Source organism: Triturus cristatus, chromosome 11 (assembly GCF_964204655.1).
Source record: "Triturus cristatus chromosome 11, aTriCri1.1, whole genome shotgun sequence".
Lineage (NCBI taxonomy): Eukaryota > Metazoa > Chordata > Amphibia > Caudata > Salamandridae > Triturus > Triturus cristatus.
Genome location: NC_140594.1, coordinates 130,940,576 through 130,964,672, shown reverse-complemented (window position 1 = coordinate 130,964,672; position 24,097 = coordinate 130,940,576). Strand labels below are relative to the sequence as shown.

Here is a 24,097-nt window from a genome sequence, read left to right as displayed (position 1 = left end):
ATGAGCCTTTCTAGGCCCAGCTCCGCATAATGAAAACATCCAGAAAACAGATTCTGGCAATCCCCACACCCGACCCCTCCCCGTGTATAAAAGAAGGAACTTCAAAAACAGATTTAAACCCCGTCACGCTAATCCCTGACTCACTGAAGCTCCTACGGTTTAAATGCTGTACTACTTCTCGCTCCTGATTCACTGGAAATTTGTGACCCGTAATCACCAGATATTGTAATATGTAATTATTCTCCGTCACCGTTCCCCTTAAGAAGTAAATCCAGCTCGCGAAAGAACACGGGCTCTAGCGATTCCGGTCCGGTGATTAGAGGTTTAACGAAAAACAAAACAACAGGTATTGTCAAACACAGTGCGTAAGCCTCGGCTGAGTTGCGGACACGTCATGGACCCTGATATTTGCACTGCGCCGCTGTGCTCAAACGCTGGGAGCCATACACGAGGAGATGTGCACATCGCCTGTACGAGCGTGTGCATATCTCCTGTCTCCCTTCTGACGAAAAACCGATAACAATAGATCTCGCCAAGGCGAGCAACGCATGCGCTGCGTCACTAGGCGAGACCTAAAAACCGGATGAAAAACTTGCGGATGAAGTTCCTATTCGTGGATTTGCTGTCTCTGACGACTGAGTAGATCCGCAATTTGATTGTGTACCCCTGGGAGATTTCCTGTTAAGAAGTATATTTTTTGAGGAATGGCCCATCTGCATTGGCTTTGTGCTAGGCGTGGAAGTTGCATAGAGTGTGTCCCCCCGTTTTTGTACATAGTACATTGCTGTCATATTGTCCGTACGAACGAGGACAGCTTTGCCAAGGAGGTGTATTTGGAATGATTTTAATGCGAGAAAAATCGCCAGTAATTCCAGGTGATTGATGTGGAGCAGTTTCTGTTGAGGAGTCCACATGTCCTGAATGGTATGGTTTAAGAGATGAGCTCCCCAGCCGGTGAACGATGCGTCCGCTGTCAGACATTGGACTTTGTTTGGGAGGTATGTGTAGAAGAGTAGAGGTGAGTTCCAGGCAGTAACCATACTGGATAATTTGTCTCACCCACCGGTCTGTGGTGATGGAATTCCAGACAGGTAGGAACTGTGATAGTTTTCCCCTGACCGGAGTGGAATGGTCTGGGGGAGTGGAGGGAAGTCACTGTTTTGTGGTAGGGGAGGTGCAGGTGTTATTCCAGCGGCCTCTTCCTTTGTTATTTCCTCTGTAACCCCCCTCTAAAATATCCTCTGTTAGAGGAAGTTTGAGTGGGGCTTTTGTAGGAAGAAGTGTTGTCTGTCCCAATGGTTTTGGAGGTGCCCCTATAAAAGGAGCGACAAAAGGAACCTCTAGTTGTTGGATCATTTGGAGCTGGTTTATATTTTTTATCAAGCCTGGGGCTGAGAACTCTAGCCCTGACAGGGTCTTTAAACACATCAGGGCCATGTTTAATCATACCTTTTAACATAGGTAAATTACTTGTTTACTTTTGTGATTGTGTAAAGGTTTCTAATAAAAAATCTTCCTCCAGGTGGTCTGAGTGTAATTCTACCCCATGATATTTGGCTGCTCTATTTATGAGTTGCGCAAAACCTATGTTGTCGTCTGGAGGGGATGATTTAGATGGATATGAGTCTGCCTCAGGTATATCTGGGACATTAGTATAATCCTCCCACGGGTCAGGTGGTGGGATACTGTGGATGTCATCATCATCATCCCCTTGTGGGTCTCCATCCCCATCCCCACCCCCAAAGTCATCTTCATAATCTTGTGGTGTAGGTGAAGAAGGAAGCAGTGGAGAGTGTGCTAGAGAAAGTGGTATAGTGGGAAGATTTGGAGGGGGAGAGGAGGGTCTGAAAGGTGAAGTTGCGATGTCTTTCTTCTTTAAGGGTATCTCAGGTGCCTCTGAGGTGTCCAATTTCCTCTTTTTAGGTGGTATTGTGGTGACATGACCGGTAACAGGGTCAATGTGTAGAGTATTTTGTTTCGGATCCGAGGGATCTGGTTTAAACAGTTCTTTTGAGATATTGTCTTTTTTTGGCACCGACGACTTTGGTTCCGAGTGGTGCTTTGGTTTAGGCTCTGTGGCTTTGGGAGGGGTCTTGGTCTCCTTATGCTTTGGTGGAGTTTTCGAGTCTGAAATCTTTTTCGGCTCCGAAGATTTATGGACTTTCTTCAATTCCGGGGGCTTGTCCTCAGTGTGTTTCGGTGCCGAAGCGCTTGGCGTCGAAGCCGTCTTCGGTGTCGATAGAACAGGGCGTGGCACTGTCTCTGGTTTCGATTTTTGTTTTGGTGCCGGAGATTAGTTTTTCGGTACCGCTATGTGGCTGGCTCGATCCTGAGCCGCCTCAAGGCTTGTCTCTGGACTTCGGAGCTGGGCCCAAGGGTGGGGCATCTGAAGTATTATTGCGGTGTCGACCTGAGCCCGAAGGCAAAGGTGTCACCAGAGCCTTATATTTCGTTGTAGATGGGGCAGGGGTTGACCTAGAGTAACTGACTGATCCTCGGCATCTGACTCGTCTGTCTCAGAGACGCTGATGTCTTCATCCTCCGGTTCTTGTGGAACATCGGGCCTGCATCGAAGATGTCTTCTGGCGCCGAAGTAGTTGATCGAGACATTACGTGACTTCGAGCCCGGCGATCACGTATGGTTTTCTTTGATCCGAAGGAAGCTCAGGCCTCGCAGTCTTTGTCCTCGTGTTCTGGAGAGAGGCAAAGTATACAGACCTCGTGGAGATCAGTGTGTGGGAATTTAGCACCACACAGGGGGCATTTTTTAAATGGAGTTCTTTCTATTGACTGCAGGGCCTTATGGCGCAGATAGGCCCAACGGCCCGCGTCGACGACCGGAATCGAAGGTCTTGATGACGTTTTGGATGCGCGTCGAAGGGGAACGCAATCGAAACAATACTGTCGAGTGGTGAGGGATTGCGCTTCAAAAGGGGATCGAGTATGACACCGACTCGGAGTGCAGCAATTTACATCCGAACCCGATGGCAGAAAAAAACAATCTGAGGATGGAGTCGATGCCCATGCGCACTATCATCCTAAGGAGGAGTCACCTATCTCGTGACTACAAAGAACTTCTTCCTATACAACAACAAAGTGCAAACATCCGAGCCCAACACCAGATGGCGATCTATGCACTAGTATATATTCTGCAGCTCGTATGCCTCGAACATACATTTATTAGGGGAAGTGTAATACCCCAAACACACCGCTGGAAGCGACGCCCCTGCTCCCTTCTTACTGTCACCCAGTGAAGAGCCGATATTACAAGGTGACAGGGAAAACAAGTCTGAAACCACTGCAAAGAGTGGATTTCCAGCACTTTCGAAGCTTGAACTGCCAAGGTTCATTAAGGGCTGTGAAAACCAGGACATCGGCACTAGCCTCAGCAAGCTCAAAAGTGCCTCTTAGATATTTATCAGCACAAGGCTGTGCACCCTACAAAGGCTACCACCTCACACAGTAAATTTAATTTTTTAGTTGCCAGGTTTACTTTAATTAATAAAGAAACATTCTCCCTTCTGCTTATTGCACACATTCATTCATCCAGGGTCACACAGTCCTCTCAATGGCTTCTCTCTCCTTTAATTCAGTCTGTCAACATGACTACACCCAAAGACTACATCAGTGCATAAAGGTGACCAGAAACTCACCCCTAGACTGTGGCCAAACCCAGCATTCGGGGCGGGGCTGGCAGCACTGATATAACTGCTTATAGCCGACTCTTGACTGGCTCCATAAAGTTCTGCCATTGATCCTGGGCTGCTTGTCCCGAGGAATCCACCAGCACGCGTTGGACCAGTGCCTAAGCAAGAAAGTGAAAGAAAAACGCTTAGCCACAGCAAACAGAGCTTCAAATACAAGAGATGACAGAGACCATGAAGAAATATGCTACAAACCATCCCACCTGCATCAAGGCACACATATATAAAAAAAATGAGCAAGGGTTAAAAGGGGGCCTCAAACAAACTCACGCTGCCACTGCTGCTCAGTCTGTCCTGCAAGGAACGAGCCATTACCTCTGACAACTGCTGCCGCTGCAGCGGCCATGGGTCCATAGGCCGTTAGCGGAATTGCTGAAATAGAAGACAGCCAAGATTTGGTCATCAACAGAAACGTATGCCTCCAATTAATAAGTTTTGACTTTCGGGGGTCAGATACACACTGACTCTTTGCAACAACACTTAGCTCTAAACATTTAATGGCATGCCCTCCATCTGCCTACTATGGCTGTTACAGGTATATGAACTGCAACTGGGAGGAAAGTTCACGCAAAACAGATTACAGTTCGACTAAGAATGCATTCAAAGAGAGGTTGTACATTTGTAGAAGACCATGGCATCGTTCTGGATAAATACATAAAACATCTGCAATCACCTGAGCCCACTAAGCATTTGCTCAAATAAGGAGGGCTCTGTTTTTCATCAGTTAAGCCTCTTTAATCAATCGGGATACAGTATCAAGCAGTAACCAGGGACCCCATGCACTAGGTTTAACACCACAAAATATGTTCCTAATCCACTGTTCAACCCTTTAAACAAGAACTTGTGCAAGCTGCGTTGAAATATTCTTTAGCTTTTCAAGATTCAGCCAGTTTTGTAAGGTGGACAGGAGGGTAACCACAGTAAAGAAATATTGGGGGATGAGGAGTATAATGGTAGATCGAGTCACGGGCCTGTAGTCAGTGGAATGAGGGACACTAGCATCCACAATAGGAGTGTGAACCTTGGAGGGAGGGTGTGAAATTCGATTTCAGGCGAATGAAAACTAGGAGCGGTACAGACAAAGAAGGAAATGGCATGATGGCTGGGTTCATAAGGTGCAGGAACTGAGTTTAACGCAACGATTCACTGCAGCTAGCTGAGGCTAGCAGTCTAGATTGTGTAGCAGACAGAACCGTAAAGGCTCCTTGCAGACCATCACAAGGACGGGGAATATAGGTTGTTTGGCAACCTCAGCAGTAGAACTGGACATCATACACATTTTCACTCTCATTATTATCCAACTTTCCTCATTTACATCATTCAACGCTGTGACTGTCATTGTATAGATATGAATATGCATTGCTTTCATTTTAACCAGACAAGTCTTCAACCAGAATCTATTGTGCATCCTCTTTGAGGTTATGCCTCACTGTTTGTTCACTTGGCATGAGTTTGCGAAGCCTGGAATGGTTGCCATGATACTTTCCTCAAGTAATAGGTATTCTTCTCGAAAGCTAGAAAACTGATTTTATGTCAGTGTATAACTAAGTTTTCCCTTTGTGGTATTTCTTTGTGGGTGTCCTAAATCCTTGTGTAGTAATTGCAATTTTTAAGATGGACTCAATATTGGCCCTATCGCCTTTTCCCTCAATGATATAAACACGGTCCCAGGATGTAAAAAGAGCAGTGCACAAGTGAGACGGTAACAAATAAAACACACCTGCACCATTGTGCAGACCTCCCACAATATTGCAGCATGGATCAAAGAATGTTTGCAGCATAATGAAAGGAGGTTTTGCTGCATAATATTGCTAATTTTGCTGCATTTTCACAGCCCCCTTTCTCACTGACCAGCTACAGGTATGCAGACTTTTAGGTTGTGATTTAAGTAAATATTAACCATATGCCAGCAAACACCTTTTGAGCAGAAGATTTTTGCATCTGTATGTGAAGACAAACATTCCTCAGCAGTGTTTGCATTATCAGAACACCAGCCCTACATTTTAAATGACTACAAATGATTCAATGTGACTGATCAATATACAAGTAATACTCTAAATTGACCACAGTTTTATCAACTCTCACACGATATATGGGCTAATCAGCCTTTGCCTTGCAAAAGCAAGTGGCATAGCTATGTTAACCAGTTAAATGGACCGGGGAACGTAACAAGCTAAATGGACCTGTGAACGCAAACTTTCAGCCACTATACTACAAGGAAAGTCACAGGGCACAGGACTGCCATGGGAACTTAACATATGCAATATTTATTACTGGTGAATATGTTATCACAGTGCACTTGCTTCCACCAATTTTTTGTGTTTTTATAGTTTATTTCTGTGCAACCCAATCATTGCCGCTGTGTCTGTCGGCGCTATGAAGAATTACAGTGACAACAATGACAGGTTTGGAAAACCAGTCCCTGGCAGATGGGTGCACATAGCTTTGAAACTCTTCAGTTTATCCTTCAATTACATGACCTTTTCCCTTCAGAGAAGACACTTAATTCCAATTTACGTATTTGCTAGATGTTCATTTTAATACATCTTAATAATTCCAAATGCTTCAATTTACAGGTTATGATTTAAAATACAATCACTCATATAACCCAATGCATTTCGGGTTGAGGATGACCCTTCATCAGGGGTCTCTGAAAACGAAATTAAACAAGAGCCAGTTCAGTCCAAACTAAAACTATTCGGCTATACATATTATTAGTCATTGCTAATCATGGTCAACCCCCATGCTTTAAGTCTGAAGATCTATCTGAGAAGATGTCAGTGTGCTCGGCACATTGCAACGTGAACAATCGAAAGTGCGGTCGCACTTCAACTCCTTTTAAATACGCTGTGAGTTCTAACGTACCTTCCCATAAGAAAACCATGGAGCATATTTAAAAGGAGTTGAAGAAAGACCTCCCTTTTGATTGTTCACGTTGCAAGGTGCCGAGCACACTGACATCTTCTCAGATAGATCTTCAGACTACAATATTTTTTAGTAACCTTTTGTCTTTTTTGGAATGACAACTACACTGGTGCTTGGTTTGCAGTGCGCCTCACTCAGTGAATTTTATAGTGTGGACATTCACCACATCTTACATGCAGTGGTGGCTCCTCCGCTAAGGCGGAGGAGCGTCGCCCCACTGCTCACAGAGCAGTAGTTAAAAAAAACTAAAATGATAATAACCTTAGTTATTATCATTTTAGTTTTACCTTCCTGGTGCAGGACGGGGCTGAACTGCCAGAGCAGGAGAGGATTGGTTTGCCCACTCCAAAGTGCGCAGTGACGCTTTGACCGGCCCTATCGGGCCGCCCAAATCGTCAAGCGCACTTTTACAGCCTGGGTGCAGAACATGCCCCAGGCTCCCATTCCCTGCCTGAGCGCTGATCCACAGCACTCAGACCAATTGCAGCGCTGTGATTGGCTAAAGGAGTAAGGAGTCTGGGTACTTCCTGATTCTGCTTACAGGAGGGAGAGGTGGCGGTGAGTGTACCGAGAGGCGGCTGCCGGGCAGGTGGCCGGCCTGAAGGTAAGTGGTTGTTTTTTGGGGGTTTTTCCATTTATTACCCTCCCCATTCCCCGGTAAATAGCGACCGTTACTGCATACATGGTCTTCAATGCGACTGAAAGTCTTTAATTCATATATAGCCCTTGTTTAAATTGATATATTTAGCTAGCTATTTAGTTAGCTAAATATAGTGTTTAATAAAAAAAAAAACATTTTGAATACATTCAAGACTTTTGGCCACACTAAAGGCCGGGTGTGGAGTTATGGACATTGAGGTGAATGAATGCACATCCTATAAAACTCGCTCTGCTTGCAAGGACAGGGACTGGATGTCAGTAGGAATTCTGAGAACCTTTACCAGCAGCATGAATTTCAGCAGGTAGGTGAGTACATACTACTGTGAAACTAAGGGACGGCGCAAACTATGAGCAACCAGCCTGAATCCGGGGCCCACTGAACGGAAGGTGCTTTGCCACAGGTAGCCTAGTCCACCTGACTGTATTGTCTGTGGGTGATCCAAACTGTCTGCATGCATGGAATCTGTAGGTGAAGGAGCAGTCATGGGATCATGTGAAAGACTAGACAGAACGAGAACATTTCATGCAGCCAAGTTTAACAGCCCTCTTGCTTCTGCCCAGAGTGGCTGCTAGACAAGAATGGAGGCAGAATAGCAGGGAGGGTCAGACTCTGAGGACCTGGGCCCAGGCACCCTGGAAGTAAATACCCCCCTGCCAGTCTCTCCTTCCTACGCGCAAGTGTTAGGAAATCAACCAGACTGACCTGTAAGCTCGGGGAGGATGGGCCCGCTGGTGAGTGGGGCCCGTTCTACGCGGAATTCTAAAATGAAATGTAAAACAACTTAGGAACTTTTCATAAATACTCTTGGGGAGTCTGTGGCAGCAAGGGCTGCAGCAGTAACATGAATGGTGCCCACCTACACTGGACCCCGTTCCATCCCAGTTACCCCTCGCCCACCGAAGCCCCATTGCGCATCAATGACATCCAGCATTCCCTACCCACATGCACGTACATGAATGGATTTCCTGTTGTGCATATGATGTACATTTGGTGCAACATGATGTAACATGGAATACGTCTTCCCACTTCCTACTCTTCAACCCACCCACAGTACATATATCCTACACATGGCCCATTGCATCATGCAGGTTCCTTTCCCAGAACCATAGACCCCCAATGTTAATCCCACTTAAATGCAGGTATGACAACGCGTAAGCAACATGTTTTGTTTCTGCGATTAGGGCATGACTGGTAAAGAGAGATTCAAATGTCCCTTACCTGGAAACTGATAGGTGTAGCCTGGGGCTAGGCCAGCATAGCTGCGACTGGCGTATGTGGCAGCCTGAAATCCTGGGTAACCTGTCAAAAGGAAGAAAACGACATTTGAAAATCATGCATCTTAATGCGTACAAACTAGCACAGAGGACCAGCCTATTACCTTTGAACCAACGCTGAATACGTCAGTGCTAATGTGCCTAACTCATTCCATGGCGTTGCGCACCCTTTTCCCATTTCTAGGCTTTAATTTGACACTCTGTGCATTCTGGGCACTTCGAATCATAATTTGTTACCATTGAACTAATTATTATAACCCAAGGATAGTTAAAAACCCAGCACTGTATTAAGTGTCCACGATGAGATGGAATGAGGTGGCGATTATAGCCGGGGCTGTCAGCCTACAAGCAAAGAGCAACTATTCCTTTCTCCATTCTACTCGGATACAGACGAAGCTGTATCTTTTGATGCAACATGAACATTCCTACATCAGTGTAACTTTGGAGATTCTTCGAGGTACCTATTTACTTGAGTTAGACAATATTCAGATAATATGCTGTGTGCAAAAGTTAATCATACCACTCGGACTAGAATGTCCTTCGTGGTAAGTGCAAACAGAAGGGCCGAAGGGAAATGCACAGATGTGTTTCTTCACAGCTGTGCAAACACAGTATAATACAGGTCTTCTAGAATACTACGAATGTACAAAGAGTTCAATGAAGCTGCACAAATCTAAATCTTGTACTTGTCTAAAGACACATTTAATTTTTTTTTTTTAAATATTGATACTACAACAGTGTGCTTTAAAAGAACGCAATCTGGCATACTTGAACATTCCTTAGGAAGACCCAATAGTAGGTAAACCATCACGAAATTAATTCTCTTTTACAACCAGCTTTATATAAAGTAGCTGAACTGTTTAAATGAATCACTGACGGTGAGATAAGTGGAAATATCTCATTAGCAGCAAAAGGCAACAAGTCTTGGAGCAGTCATTAAAACACAAATGGTTTCCACTTTTATTTCAGCATGATTTTATAAAACATGTTTTACCTGTGATAGTGCCCAGGGACTCACAGGGTAGTACAGCCTCACTCTAGGTTTCTAATTACAAACAGGAGATGGAGGACGTGCAGTGGAAGTTGTTGCTTAGCTTGGCGTGTTTACTTTATAAGCTATAGGTAAGCTTCATGAGTAAGAATGAGGGGAGTTAAAATAGCTATAGCTTGTAAATTGTGGACGACAGCTTCTGTAAAGAAAGTGCACATTATAACCTGGATGCAGCTGGGGTTCTATACTGTGGGGCAGATACTAGTCAAACAGCATTAAAAAACATAGTGGGCCTGTTTTCTTTTACTAGAGCATAGACATTGCCAGGAGACAGGGTGAGAGGCAGACCTCGAGCTTCAATACATCCACTGAACCCACTGAAGCCAGGGCTCAAGTATCCAGACTGAGTAATGGGACTTAATAACGATGATTTCCAATAAGAGCAGAAGGGCTCGCTCACCGTGCCACATTTTCCATGTAACTTTATGCAATAGTGAGGGTTGGAAAAAAAACTGTCGGTGGGGCTATGACAGATTAGTCTGCCAAAGGTGTAGGTCCTGCATTTATTTCTTGAGATGCCTAATGGACCAGGAACCAGGACACAAGCCCCGTGGACTCATGGTTTGCCATTTATATGCCATTGTACGATACAAGGTTATTATGCATCAATATACGAGTATGTTTGCAGCCCTAGCATTCGAGGTTGGCAGCTTTTCCCTTCTGGCTTGTGTTTTTTCCAGGATTCATAGCTTTGCACCATGTAATCCATACACAAAATGCTCGCAACGTATCCTCAGACTTCATTGGGCCAAAACAACTGGCACCTCAGCTAAAAAAGGACTAAAACCTGCTGCTGTGAGATCAAACATCACAACAATGGCCTCTTCATTGAACCAGGATGTTCCTATCCTCCAAAGAGTCCTAGCTCTTAGTGAACCCAGGGGTCTGAGACCGACAATCCACAGTTTTGCTTCCTTTCATCTTTCTCGCTGCAGGTAAATGTATCAATAAGCGAGAAGTAGCAAGCAGGAAGGCCAGCCTGCACGGCTGTCTTCTGAAAAAACACCAATACTGGGACAGGTAATAGACTCATACCAGCTCGTAACTGGAGCAATATTTCAAACACTCAGTGGGAACAGACAGCGGAGCATAGGATAAACCAGACCAATCCCACACTTGTGAAGCAGCACAGCTGGGCCTTATGTGCCACCAACAACACAGCAAAGTAATCCGCTTCACAGCTGGATGACCCCTCACCTTGTGCAGACACTAGAGCAATCCTTCACGTGTCAGGCAACTGAGTTATTCCTCACTTTTCAGCGGCACAGAACCATATTCTGATCAGCTAAATATTCTCTTCCCTAGTGCAGACCGCAGAGCTAGTCCTCAATTGTCACAGACTACAGAGGTATCCACCAGTTCCATCAACGGAGCTATCCTTCACTTGTCAGTGGCACAGAGCCATACTTTGATCAGCTGAATATTCTCTTACCTAGTGCAGGCAGCAGAGCTATCCCTCAATTGTCACAGACAGCAGGGTTGCCCATCACCTGCCTATGAGAGCAGAGCTAGACATGAGTGCATACCTGCTTCTCCATCTCATCTATCGGTAGATCCATCATTTGCATCCAGCTCCGTGTCTCCTTATCCTTCACTATCCACCTACCCATTTACTCGAGGCGCATCTCTTACTAAGAGCCTTGAGAGAGGAGAATCTCGAGACTGGAAGCTTTTGGGGGAAAGGAAACCTAAGTGGCTAAAACTTTGGTGGCCTAGGAAAACAAGAGAACAGAGAAACACAGGTACAGGGGACAAGTATAGGGTCTGGAAAACAAAAGGGCCCTGAGACTGAGAGAGGATGTGACCCTTAAAATAAGAGATAACATTTTCATTTCAGAAATCTTTATTTCGATCACAGATCATAAAAGATGCAGAACATTAGTACAAATTTTTTTTAAAACGAATTAAACAACAGTGTGATCCAGTAGTTAAAACAGTGTTAAAAGAGGGTGCATGAAATTCAGTCTGTAGCTATCAAGGAGTCTTTTTATACGAGTCTTTTTACCCGTCGGCTTCGGGTGTACCACATGGAAGTTAAAAATTTCGAGAGGGCAAAGACTACAGTGGGGGAGAGGTCTGTCTTTAAAACTCTATAAGCAGGTTGAAAGGATCTAAAACCCAAGTTCTTAAGTAGGGGGACTAACCAATATTTCCTGCTCCTCTCATAGCCCTTGCAGAAGAAAACAACGTGAACGTCATTCTCCTTTGGATGTGCGCACACTGGGCAAGTTTCTATGGAGGAGCGGCATGTCCAGGACGCTGTGAACGATGCTAAGGGAAGTGTTCCGTATCTCCATTGTAAGAATAATTTCCTCGTTAGTACAGGAGACATGGCATCTAGAGTACTTTCAAGATGGTAAGAATCTTTTACTTTTAGGAACAAATGGGTCAAAGATCCTTCTCGTGTGGCATCGATAGCTCTGGTGAGCATTAGTTCTTGGTATGCTCTCACAAGAACCTTTTTTGGAGTCTTTAGACAGGCGTTTGTAGGATCCGTCCATAGTTCCGGATAACCAATCTCCTCTAGCATTCCCTTAACATAAATCATCCATGGAATTTGCTTGGCGTTCCGTAGGTGCAGGAATTCCTGTAACTCCTCTCTGTAGTTTGTGAGATCTGGGCTGCACCACAAGCGTCTCCAAAATGTCAAGGGTTTAAGACCTAGCTCCTCAGTTATCGATCGAATTCCCATGTCCAATCTTAGGGGCAGTAGTGGAGTGCAACGACCTGTCTCAGAAATTTATTTTCCGTTGACTGTAGTTTAGACAGATTGGTGTGTCCCCACAGCTCACCCCCGTATGTGACACCCGCGCGGGCTTGAGTTTTGTAAATATGAATGATTGGGGTTAGTGGGCGATAGGAAGATTTGTTCGCCAGACACATAGTGCCACCCGCCAACTGAGCCAGTTTGATAGTCACTTTAGTCTGGTGTGACGTCCACGTTAGATGTTCGTTTATAGTAATCTCCAAGTATTCGATGTTATGCACACGTTCTAATTGGACTGTGCCTAACCTAGGTGGAGCTCGGTTATGGGTATTAGGATTCAAAATCATAAATTTAGTTTGGGGGTTTTTTGAGGATTAATTTCCAATCCACGCTCAGAGCAGAACTCTAAAAAACCGTCTAGGATGCGTTGGATCCCCATAGGGGATTTAGACAACAGCAGGGTGTCATCTGCAAACATGATTGCAGGCACCCTGCTGCCTGTCAACTTGGGGGCATCGGTGTTGGCAATCCTGTTCAGGTGGGCAACTACCCCGTTCACAAAGAGGCAAAACAGGGTCGGTGCAAGGACACAACCCTGTCTAACCCCTCTGCGAACGGGGAAACTATCGGTTAACTTGCCATCTTTGCCGCACCTTACGCGGGCGTAGTTGTTATAATGAAGACTCATCAGGATTGCCAGAATATCACCAGGGACGTTTAGCTCTTCCATGACTCTCCACAGCCGTGCCCTAGGTACCAAATCGAAGGCGGCACGTAAGTCTACAAAAATAGTATACAAAGTACCGCCCTCGATTACGGCTGTTCTCCAGTAAAGGAGATTCAGCCGGAAAATTTGATCTACTGTCGATACACCCTGTCTGAAGCCCGCCTGATAGGGGGACAGGATATCCATCTCCTCTATCCAGGCCAGAAGCCTGTCCAAAATCAGTCTTCCGAAAAGTTTTTGGGGTATGTCGATGAGACTGATAGGACGATAGTTGGCTGGGAGCAGAGGGGAACCCTTTTTGAAAATTGGAACCACCTCTGCTCCCAGCCAAGTATCAGGGACCTCCATTCCCCCCAGAATGGCATTAAATATTAGTGTAAGATATGGGACCCATATCCCTGGTTCCTGTTTGAACAAGTCCCCAGGCACCCCATCGAGTCCCGGGGCTTTTCCCGCAGCTAGACCCTTGATGGCCTCCCTCACCTCTTTTTCAGTAAAGGGAGCTCCCCGTATGACTGGATGTCTTTATGCCACCAACTGTATTTTGTTCCCCCCCTTCCTCAGCATAAAGCGTCTCAAAGTGGCGCTGCCATATCATGGGCGCTATGTTGGGCTCTATTGCCGAGGATAAATCCTCAGTACCATTGGCGACTATGCGCCAAAATTTGCGCGAGTCTCTGTTAGTTAGTGTTTTAACAAGGTTTTCCCAATAATCCTGGTCCCATTCCGCCCGCGCATTTTCCAGGAGCCTTTTGTAGGATCTTCTCCTAGCTTGGATTTCTTCCTTGCCATAGCGTCCTTTTATAGCAAGTAACAGATGGGCCTTGGATTCCCTGCAAGTGGCGTTATACCAGGATGTTTTGGACAAGGGGCCTTTCCTTTTCCCTGAGGATGAAAACAGATCCTGCTCTAAGGTGATGATTATGTCTGCATGAATTTGTGCAAGCTTTCCTCTATTGGGATCATCTAGCACCTCCTTTCCAATCTGAAAGGCCCTCTCCAGCAATGGGATGATCCTTGCATATAACTGCGGTATTCTATCTGGACTATTGACCAATTTCTCCCACTTGACTCTCCGCCGATTGTTTTCAAGTAAGAGCCCTGCTTTATCTTTATCCGGTCCGTAGGATGTGTCCTCGCCCCCTGGCAGGGAATAAGTCAATTCCAAAGCGTTATGGTCACTGTCCATTCTTTCAGTGACTTTGAAATCGACTATTAATGGCCACATGAACAATTTGCCCAAAATATAGTCCAGTCTGGATTCGCTACCTGTTTGATTATAGGTATACATGCTAGGGATGTCCGATTTGCAGCGGCCATTGCAAGCCCTTAGGCCTTGATTAAGAGTGAGGGCAGTTATCTGCAAGGCCAAGGGAGTCCAGGCCCTAAGTGGTGGGGCCACCGTTTCTGGAACAAACCAACATGAATCTTCCTCATAGGAAGGGCCGTCACGTAGTCCAGAAAGTGGTTCGTACTGTGAATTAAAGTCACCTCCCACCAAGCAGGCAAATTCGCAAGGAATGCCTTCTAGGAACCCGGATAATTCATCTATAGTGCAAGATTCTTTTAGCATAGGAACAGGCCTTGAATATATGTTAATGACTAACAGCTTAGTGGAGTCTGACCACTCAAGTAAGACAGCCAATATGTCATCCGAGGCGGTCTCTAGGCAAGTGGCGTGACAACCTAGGTCAGTTGCTACCCAGGTCGTAAGTCCCCCCGACGGCCTGCCCCTTCCCCCCCCACTTTGCGGGTTTAGAGAAGGAGGCAAAGCCCGGAAATAATATTTCCTCACGTGCCCAAGTCTCCTGGAAAAGAAGTATATTTTTGGAGCTAATGTACGAGCCCCACTCTATGGAGTCTATTTTATTGGCTAGGCCTGCCACATTCCAAGAGATCACAGTTATATGCGCCGATTGGGTGGTGTCTAGGCCTGCGGAGACAAAGTTATTAGAGTTAAGCTCAGTGGGCGCCATTTGGCTAGTGGGGGAATAATTTGTGATAGAGGTTATATTAATGGGAGACAGGATGAAATCCGTCATGCCTAATACGAGAGCCGGCCTGTGTTCAACTATGTCAATTGCCCTAGTATGTATATCCGGGACTGGGGGTATACTAATCTCCATCCTGGGAGATACTATTAGAGAACTCCCCACTTCATCCACCTGTCAGTCTACCATTTCCAGACTGCTGTATCTATTGTGGGTGGGTAAATAGGCTGGATAATGTGTTCTGTGTGGCCCTGGGATTCCTCTCCTATATCCTCCACCCCCGCCCCTCCTCCGTGTAACAGTTTCCCAACCAGCCTCCCCCCCATACTGGTGGAAATGATGTATAGGTCTTCCCCTATGGTATAGGGGCACATTGCTCTCCCTGGGGCAGTTTTCCCAATCCTCCAGCAACTCTTGATGGTGCCCCCATCTCTGGTCCTCTGAATTATAGAGGCTCGAAGGGTAGAAAAATGAAAGAGGAAGTGATTGAATGTTACTGTCAAAGTCCTCGTCAGAAACCCACGTGCAGATATATGCGACTGTATTCGGGTCTCTAAAGGTGACCAGAATGCAGTCCCCACTAATAGATTTCCTGGTGTAACCCACCCACGTTGCCCTCCTGGCCATGGAGATATCACTGGTTGTTCCTCTCGGAAGGGGTCTATTAATAGAGAGCCAGTTGATAACTTTATTCCTAAGAGAGGTAGTGGATTCGAATGTTGAGGATTTTAATTCCGGGACCCCTACCAGAACTAAGGTGTAGGGTGCTGCTTCTGGGGGGAGGTTTACAGGCTTTTGTCTGCGGTTAGGGTATGGTTTCTCGCCAATAGGTGGCGAATCACCCTTGTTATTGGTTGCGGGTATAGCAGTAGCTTTAAGCGGGGGGTTATTTTTGGAGTGACAGTTACTATAGGCTGGGTTGGAGTTGGGTCCTTGTTATCATTTAAGGGTTGCAAGGTCTTATTTATTACAACTTGTGGAGTTTTGGGGTTTGTGGGTGGAGGCTTATTATTTGTGGCAATAGGTGGTCCATTACCCTTAGTGGGCTTTGGTCCTAGACCCTCTATTGTAGTTTTAATTCCACTATTGTCAAGTTTCCTTGCGTCAACAAGTTGTACAGTGGCTTTCTCAATGCTAACTAATCTAGCTTCGATTTTAATCAGTCTAGCTTCAAGGGGACTCAATAGGGACCTTAGGAGTGTGCCTATGTCCTCCAGTGTGATATCATCAGAGGTAATATCCACTGGCACGGTATTGGTGGACTGTGGTAATGGAATTGTATTATTAATTCTAGGGGGAGTTGTCATTCCCGACTTCTCTAGCATAGAGACAGAGGTGGCTCCTTTCCCCCCTTTGCCTCTCGGTTGTTTGGATTTGGGGGATTTTGTCCTATTATTTTCTTTGTTTTGGGGCCCCCTCTTCTTTTTTTGTATTGCCCCTTCTCTCACCCCCCTATCTCTATCTGTGTTAGGTTCTATAGCTTTAACTGCCTCAGTGTTCTCGGTTAGTGTTGGTAGGGTAATTTGGGTGCTAGGTAGGGCCATTAGGCTCATATCCTCAAGGTCACTTAGCACCTCAATAGTGAACTCTGGATTAGTAGTTGAGGTGCCAGGGAGTGAGCATGATGCTTGATCAATTCTACCACTAGTTGATAGGCAGGATCTAACTTCTGGGGTTCTGGCTTGGGCCATTGGGCCCATTGAAGATCTCCTTACCCAGTCTATTTCTTGGGAGATTCTTCGCTCCAGCACCTCGATTTCCTCGATCAGAAGAGAGCCAGCTTTAGCAAAGTAGGTGTCAATAGGTCCTTTGACAGCTCCGGCCGCGGCTAGGGAAGATGTTTTACTTCTGGTTTCCCTGGTGCTCATTTCGCTGGTGGTTGAGCGGCCTAAATGTGAACATGAAAGAGGAGGGGCCCGGACCGGACTCTCACGTACTCGAACGGCCTCAAACGGCCCGCTCTTTGCCCGGTCTTCGCCCCGCTCGCTACCGCGCAGCGATAACTCCTATCTTTAATATAGAGCTGGGGTAGGGCGGGGGGCGTGGCCGGCAGGGAGAGCGGCCACAGGTGTGACACGCAGAGACTCCTGGGCAATGGAGTCCCTGCTAGGCTGCTCGCAGCCCTGCCGGAGTGCAGATGGTCCAGGAAGTTTCCAGCTCCCCACACGAGCCTCTCAGTAGGTGCAGGCGCACCGGGACCCGCGCAGCGGGTCCTGCAAGGTGTAGAGTTTTCCGCGAAGAAATCCAGCGACGAAGTCAAGAAGGGTAAGAGCCTCCACACAGTGCTCTGGTCGTCCAAAAGGCAAGGTTTCCCACAGGCTAGTGGATCTTGTGCACTTTTATTCAGCCAGGGGGCGTGGCCGGCAGGGAGAGCGGCCACAGGTGTGACACGCAGGGACTCCTGGGCAATGGAGTCCCTGCTAGGCTGCTCGCAGCCCTGCCGGAGTGCAGATGGTCCAGGAAGTTTCCAGCTCCCCACACGAGCCTCTCAGTAGGTGCAGGCGCAGCGGGACCCGCGCAGCGGGTCCTGCAAGGTGTAGAGTTTTCCGCGAAGAAATCCAGCGACGAAGTCAAGAAGGGTAAGAGCCTCCACACAGTGCTCTGGTCGTCCAAAAGGCAAGGTTTCCCACAGGCTAGTGGATCTTGTGCACTTTTATTCAGCCAGGGGGCGTGGCCGGCAGGGAGAGCGGCCACAGGTGTGACACGTAGGGACTCCTGGGCAATGGAGTCCCTGCTAGGCTGCTCGCAGCCCTGCCGGAGTGCAGATGGTCCAGGAAGTTTCCAGCTCCCCACACGAGCCTCTCAGTAGGTGCAGGCGCAGCGGGACCCGCGGAGCGGGTCCTGCAAGGTGTAGAGTTTTCCACGAAGAAATCCAGCGACGAAGTCAAGAAGGGTAAGAGCCTCCACACAGTGCTCTGGTCGTCCAAAAGGCAAGGTTTCCATTTATATCACTAACACAGCTTTGGCGAAGGACTGTAAACCACCAATTACATAGCCTGCCTTAGGGACAACTCATGGTATAATTCACATAACGGGTTACACACACCACAATTTAATCACTTGCCCTCCAAACCACATAACCTGCTCTTCCGCAGGTCTTGGGAAGGCTGACTGTCCCGTCTTCTCACAAGGAGACTTTCCACTTGGGTAAACCCTGAGACAAACACATTAGACCCTCACAAAACACTAATATAATGTCATGGCAATCAGAAAGGCGAAACGTACTAGGTTAAAGGTTCACTTCAGAAAGCAATTATTAACTGTTTAACAAGAGTTTGGGGCATGAAGACAGAGATTCAGAAGCGTAACACACTTACGCTGTCTAGTGATAGGTAGGAAAAGTGCATCTTATTTAATGTAAAATGTTTTCATTACCAGCGACATCCTATGATACAGGCCTGCGCTTCACCACGCCCGCGCACCCTAGCCTTTTCAGAATTAGATTTTATATGGGTCTACCTGAGCTCCAGAAACACCATCACCATCTCAGAAACGCAACCTGACGATAACTACTTGCACAGAAAGGATCGGCAAACCACTCTAAAAAAATCCCCTGGTCTACTGTGGGCACTGCTCTACAACTTATCCCGTCGCTCTCTTCTTCTCTAATTTAACCGCATGCTCATGCTCTTGTCATTTCCAGGTAGATCCGCTACACGACCCCTACCTCCTTCATCTTCTTCACAGCCATTAATCGATTCAAAATGGACACAGCCATTCCAAACCAGCTCTGTGTACCTCCACCTCTATTCCTCCCTTTGCTCCTTCATGATAAGAGATGTTAGTTAACACATTGTGTGCATTTCATAACCTCTACATGCTACCTGAGTTGCTTTAAAACCCAATGAAAACTATTAAACTAAAAAAGAGTCAAAACTGTTGGGAGACAAATCTCCTAGATCAAGTCTAAAGGCCAAGTGTAGAGTTTGTCGGACATGTACTTCATCATAAACATCACGGATCTCGAGTATTCTTATTGTATGTGCCATAGGATATAATGCACTCGTGTGACAGAGTAACCCATTTGTCAAACTCTAAATTAGGCACTAAAATGTGTCACGATCTTTGGTTTAAAAATATAGATCAGTGATTCTTAACTTTATGACTTCTGTGGACCTCCGCCTTAATGGTTACTTAAATCTGGGGACCCCCACTGAATCTTATTGGAATCTGGGGACAGCCACTAAGTCATTAAAGGAAGCCTGAGCTTAAGCAATTTCAATGATTTTAACAAAACACAAAATTACAGGAAAGAGCATTAAGTAAAAAAGTACAAGTGATGAAATATTTCATTTAATTCACATATATAAAAAAAACCAAATTTTCATTTTTAATGGGAAGGTTGGAGCTTTTCTAAATTAAACACAAGCCACTTATCATCCATTCTATACTTTGTTTGCTGCGTTTGCACTGATACCACAAATCAATCGAGGACGCCAATTTAATTTGTAGCCTAATTTCAAATTTTGTCTAATTTACTGAAAGTTTTAAAATGCTCGATTTTATATTTTGCTTCTTCATTTATATACACTTAATTAATTTATTAATGCTATTTTTTATTTACTAAGCAGTTGTGGACCTCTTGATTAGGCGTTGCAGACTGCAGGGGTAAAGAACCACTGGTGTAGATTATTCCCTAAAACAACTTGATTTCTCATACAGTGGTTGCATGGTTTCTGGGTTGAGACAGTGTGTGGCTCACTAACTTCCTGTGCACATGTTACTGCAACTCTGGCTATAGGTCAGAAGAAGTTCAAAAGGGTGTAGAGGGCAGCGCGTTGCCCTTCATCCTCGTCCCAATACTTATATATGACATTTTATCCCATGAGAACAGTCATATTAACAAGAAGATAGAATGAACAGTAATCAGAACCTCACCACACGAGAAGCCTTGCTATGAGGCCCGCCTCCTTTTCAACGTGCTGTTTTTCTTTTGATTTCCTCTGAAATCTTACTCTGGTTTTAGGACCATGTTGAACGTTCCGTTTGGAACTTCATGTGGAATGGTGTTACTTGAAAAGGTGTTACATCAGCCTGGTGACAGGGGGAGGTTGGGGCTCTTGAGATTCCTCTCTGAGGGGCACTGAAGTCCTCTTCCTTTCTCATCTACCTCAAAACACTGCATTTCCTGCAGTGACTCCTGAGGTGACTGATCATGCTGATCATTTTTTCCATGGTTGGATGCAGATGAAAGTTAAACGTTATTTAGCCTGAATGAACCTTTGTGTAAGATAGATGCTTTCGTTCTGTCTTGGAAAAACGAAAGATTAACCTGCTCTGCTCAACATAAGTGGGTGGATGAGTTCTGCTTGTGAGAGTTCAGAGGTACCTCTTCCCTTGGAGCCTGTGGACAGCAGGTAAAGAAGAGCACATGACAGGTTTATGGAAGGCTGCAATCTGGGCCTCCCATTGTGCCTGCGCTACACACAACAAACTGGATGTGCCTGCTGCTTCCTTTGGGGTGCTGTTCTTGGCATGGTTTCTTCCGCGGATGATTAAGCGCGCCTGATGCTGGTGGTCTGTACTGAATTTTGTTTACTTACCCATTTTAAACGTTGTGTGCAATTCACGGTCAGTGTTTGACGCCTACGTGTGGACGTAGGGCACCTACTGCTACACTCCCCATTCTTGAAAACTGTGACAAGAAGAATGGATGACGGTCCGGGGAAGACATGGCTTGGCTGTTCGGGCTGGACTGTTCCCATGAGGCACAGGGTCAGACTGATTTGCATATGGCCATGTCTGAACTGGGGTGGCGGAGTGAGCTAAAGAATGATGCTGGATTAAACCCAGATCAGTTGACTGGGGGTGAGTGCTTGCAATGTTCAACACTCTCTCCATCATCCCCTTTGGTTTTGCTTTGTTTGCCCTAAGTTGACAGGGTATGCCCAGACGTGGGTCCCTTGCTCACTTTGCCACTGGATTCAAGATAGCCTGGCTGATGAGGGTTATGAATTCGAAACTGGTCCCAGGATGCTTGTTTCCGGTCCAGGAAAGACATGGCTTGGCAGTTTGGGCTGGACTGTTCCCATGAGGCACAGGGTCAGACTGATTTGCATACGGCCATGACTGAACTGGGGTGGCAGAGTGAGCTAAAGAATGATGATGGATTAAACCCAGATCAGTTGACTGGGGTGAGTGCTTGCAATGTTCAACACTCCGTCCATCATCCCCTTTGGTTTTGCTGAATGGGAGAGATACCTGGATTACTCACTGGTAATCTTCAATCTTGTTCCTATGTCTAAGCATACGAGGTAAAGCCCCATATCTGAAGATGGTGATAGGGAAGAGTTGGACTCTTGAATGTTAGCAGGAGTTAGTCCAGTCTTTTGGTCACCCTTACTAAAAGGAGATCCTCCTCAGTGAGGTTGTCATCACTGTTGGATATGGAGTTGGCCCTACCTCTGTTGGAGCTAGCCCCTGTACCTCTTGGGTGTGGAGAGTAGGCCACAAAGTTCCCTTCCTCCATAAGTAGTTGAGATGGTTGGTCTAAGAATTCATCATCCTCACTACTTTTGCCATTTTCCTGAAGGTCTTCACTTTTTTCTGTGTGGTGGTCCCTTGCATGCCCTGCCAGGAACTCCTGGAGTTGTACCCTGGTAGGGTTGGACACAGTTCTTATTTGTTTAGCTTTACAGAGTAGCCTGAACTCTCTAACCTGTAGGTTTGGGTCAGGGGTGAGGTTGCGCTACTCAGCCATATTCCCTGGATTGCTCATTAATTTTTTTAAGTGGGGTCTTTTTAGAAGACCTACACTAAACAATTCTAGTTACTTCCCCCCTAACTTCAGTGACGTTTACTATGTTTTTTAAATTCTATAGGGTCTTAACACAAGGACCTAACAAAACATTTTGAAATTTGGAAAAAAAAGCCAACTCAAAAAAGTTGTACAAAAGACAATTTTTTGATTCTTGTCATGTGATCAGGGGTTGACTAAGTTAGTCCAATAAATGCAAGGCTTAACATCCCACTGCTGATCCACCAATGTAGGAAGCTGGCTCTGTATATACAAAACCAAAATGAGGTATAGTGTGCACAGATTCCAGGGAGTCCCCAGATGTATAGCAGAGGCTGAATAAGGTAAGTACTAATACACCTCTTTGTGGTAGTGAGGGTGAGCAGTTAGGCGTATCCAGGGGATGTGTTAAGCATTTATTGTATTCACTCAATGAGGCTAACGACACACACTCAGAGACAGAATCCAGATCAATTAGGTAAGTATAAAAAAGGTATACTTATGTTTTATTTTTACAACCAAGCAGGACTTGGCACAGGTAGACTTTCAAATGCAAGACTGTTGAAGGAAATGCATTTGCGTTGAAATTGCAATTATTTCAGGTTTGCATATGCTTAGGAAACAGTTTAAATTACAGAGTAATTACTTTCCATTGCTCTTGGGTTACTTTGAGTACTTGGGGTAGTATGCCTAGATATCACACCTTAGGACCTCTCAATACAGGGTAAGTACGACTTTTTATATTTTGCAATTGAGTTGTCTTTTCTTCATACAACAACAGTTCAACAGCTTAGATATTTTTAGGCCCAAAATCTCTTAGCATGGGTTCTTATGGGGGGAAAAGTGTTAGCGATTTCACAGGTAAGTACACAACTTATGAGGGTGAGTTTTAGGGGTTAGGACCAAGGTTTCCCAAGGTCTAGATTGGCACTCAAGTTGCACCACCAACACCACTGGGGCGGTGGGGTGCAGAGTGCAGGGGCCCAATGTTAGCCAATGGGGATAAGGGGTCCTTCAGTTAGGGACTGTTAACGAGCAGGCCACTTGGTTGTGGGAGCAAAGGTCCTGGAGTTAAGGTCAGCACTGCAGGGGCCAACGACCAGCACAGGAGCTGCAACACCAGTGGAACTGGGGTGGCCAGGTGCAGGGTGCAAAACGGGTGTCGGGGATCCGGTACTTTTCAATGGAGACCTTTGGTTTTACGAAGTTGCTGCAGGCTTGGGCAGAGAAGCTTCCTGAAGGCGACCACCGGCTGGAGGCTGAAAAGGTAAGTTGGGTTTTTCGGGATGCCTAGACATCGTCGCTTGGCCCACCCAAGGCCGTGGGACGTCGGGTGCAGGGGTGTCTTCTGGCATCAGGCTCTCTTACCAGCTCCGGTTATGGTCAGGCAGACCCTTCAGGTTAAGGCTGCAGGGTCGTCTTGAGGGAGGTTGGGGATCACCAGATCCCAGGTCAGTATCGTTGGGCTACTCAAGCTGATCCTGTGGGTGTCATGTGCAGAGTGGTGCAGCATCGCGGAGTCTGGAATCTGTGGAGAGTCTTTGTTTGAGCAAATCTGGTGCTCACGGGAGATAGAGTCTGTAGGATGGTTGCAGGGCAGGTCCTCTCGGCTCTGGGTGTTGCTGGCTGCTGGACTCGCCGGGGTTCTTTCTGTAGGCAAGTCATAGGCAGGACAGGCCGGTAGTGCTGGGGCCAAATCAGTTGGTGTCCACTTCTTCCTGGGTCAGCACGGCTCTTTGGTCCTTCTTCTTTCTTACTTGATTCTGAGGAGGCAAGGTTCATGGCTTGCAGGTCATGACCAATGGGTCTGTCCCTTGGGGTGGGTACACCCCCAATTATGCCACCCTCCAATGCAGAGGTCTTCAAAACTTTGTGATGCCCAGACCCCCCTGTCAAAAAACTTTAGGCGCAAGGACCCACTCCTGACAAAAACTTCTAAAACTTGGTATCCCTCATCATTGACAACTATCGACAACCATAAAAGCCCCCAATGCCTACAGCATATCATTTTTACAGTGGGGAAATAATATTAAACAGTGTTTATCAAACGAAAGATCAGTGAGCATGGGGGCGTGGTCAAAGGTGTGGCTAAAACAAAAGGCCTCATTTATGAGAAATTGGCCTAGGGCACCGCCGCAGGTCTTCTTGGTGCGCTACACTATGCCAATGTGAAAGGGCAGGAATGCACCTTACTTATGAAATATGGTGCATTCCTGTCCTTTCCCACTGCTTTGGCGCACAAATTGCTGCCTAGCACCAATGTAGGCAGGATTGTTTTGTGCAGGAAGGTGCCCTGAGAGGGGGTTTCCTCTTTCTTTGTG

The 24,097-nt window shown here is 46.2% G+C and overlaps 1 protein-coding gene across 5 annotated transcripts in view; it reads right to left on the bottom strand.

Moving 5' to 3' along the window:
• Positions 1–24,097, bottom strand: part of MSI1 (musashi RNA binding protein 1) — a 185,911-nt gene that overhangs the window by 11,423 nt on the left and 150,391 nt on the right. For 2 of the 5 annotated variants that reach the window (XM_085632857.1, XM_085632860.1), the window contains 4 exons: positions 8,509–8,589; positions 7,993–8,049; positions 3,975–4,076; positions 3,654–3,805 (listed from right to left, as the gene is read on the bottom strand). In XM_085632857.1, the coding sequence (XP_085488983.1) occupies positions 3,654–3,805; positions 3,975–4,076; positions 7,993–8,049; positions 8,509–8,589 (392 nt within the window). The remainder of the gene's footprint in view (positions 1–3,653; positions 3,806–3,974; positions 4,077–7,992; positions 8,050–8,508; positions 8,590–24,097) is intronic. The other 3 variants (XM_085632858.1, XM_085632859.1, XM_085632861.1) reach the window with 3 other exon arrangements.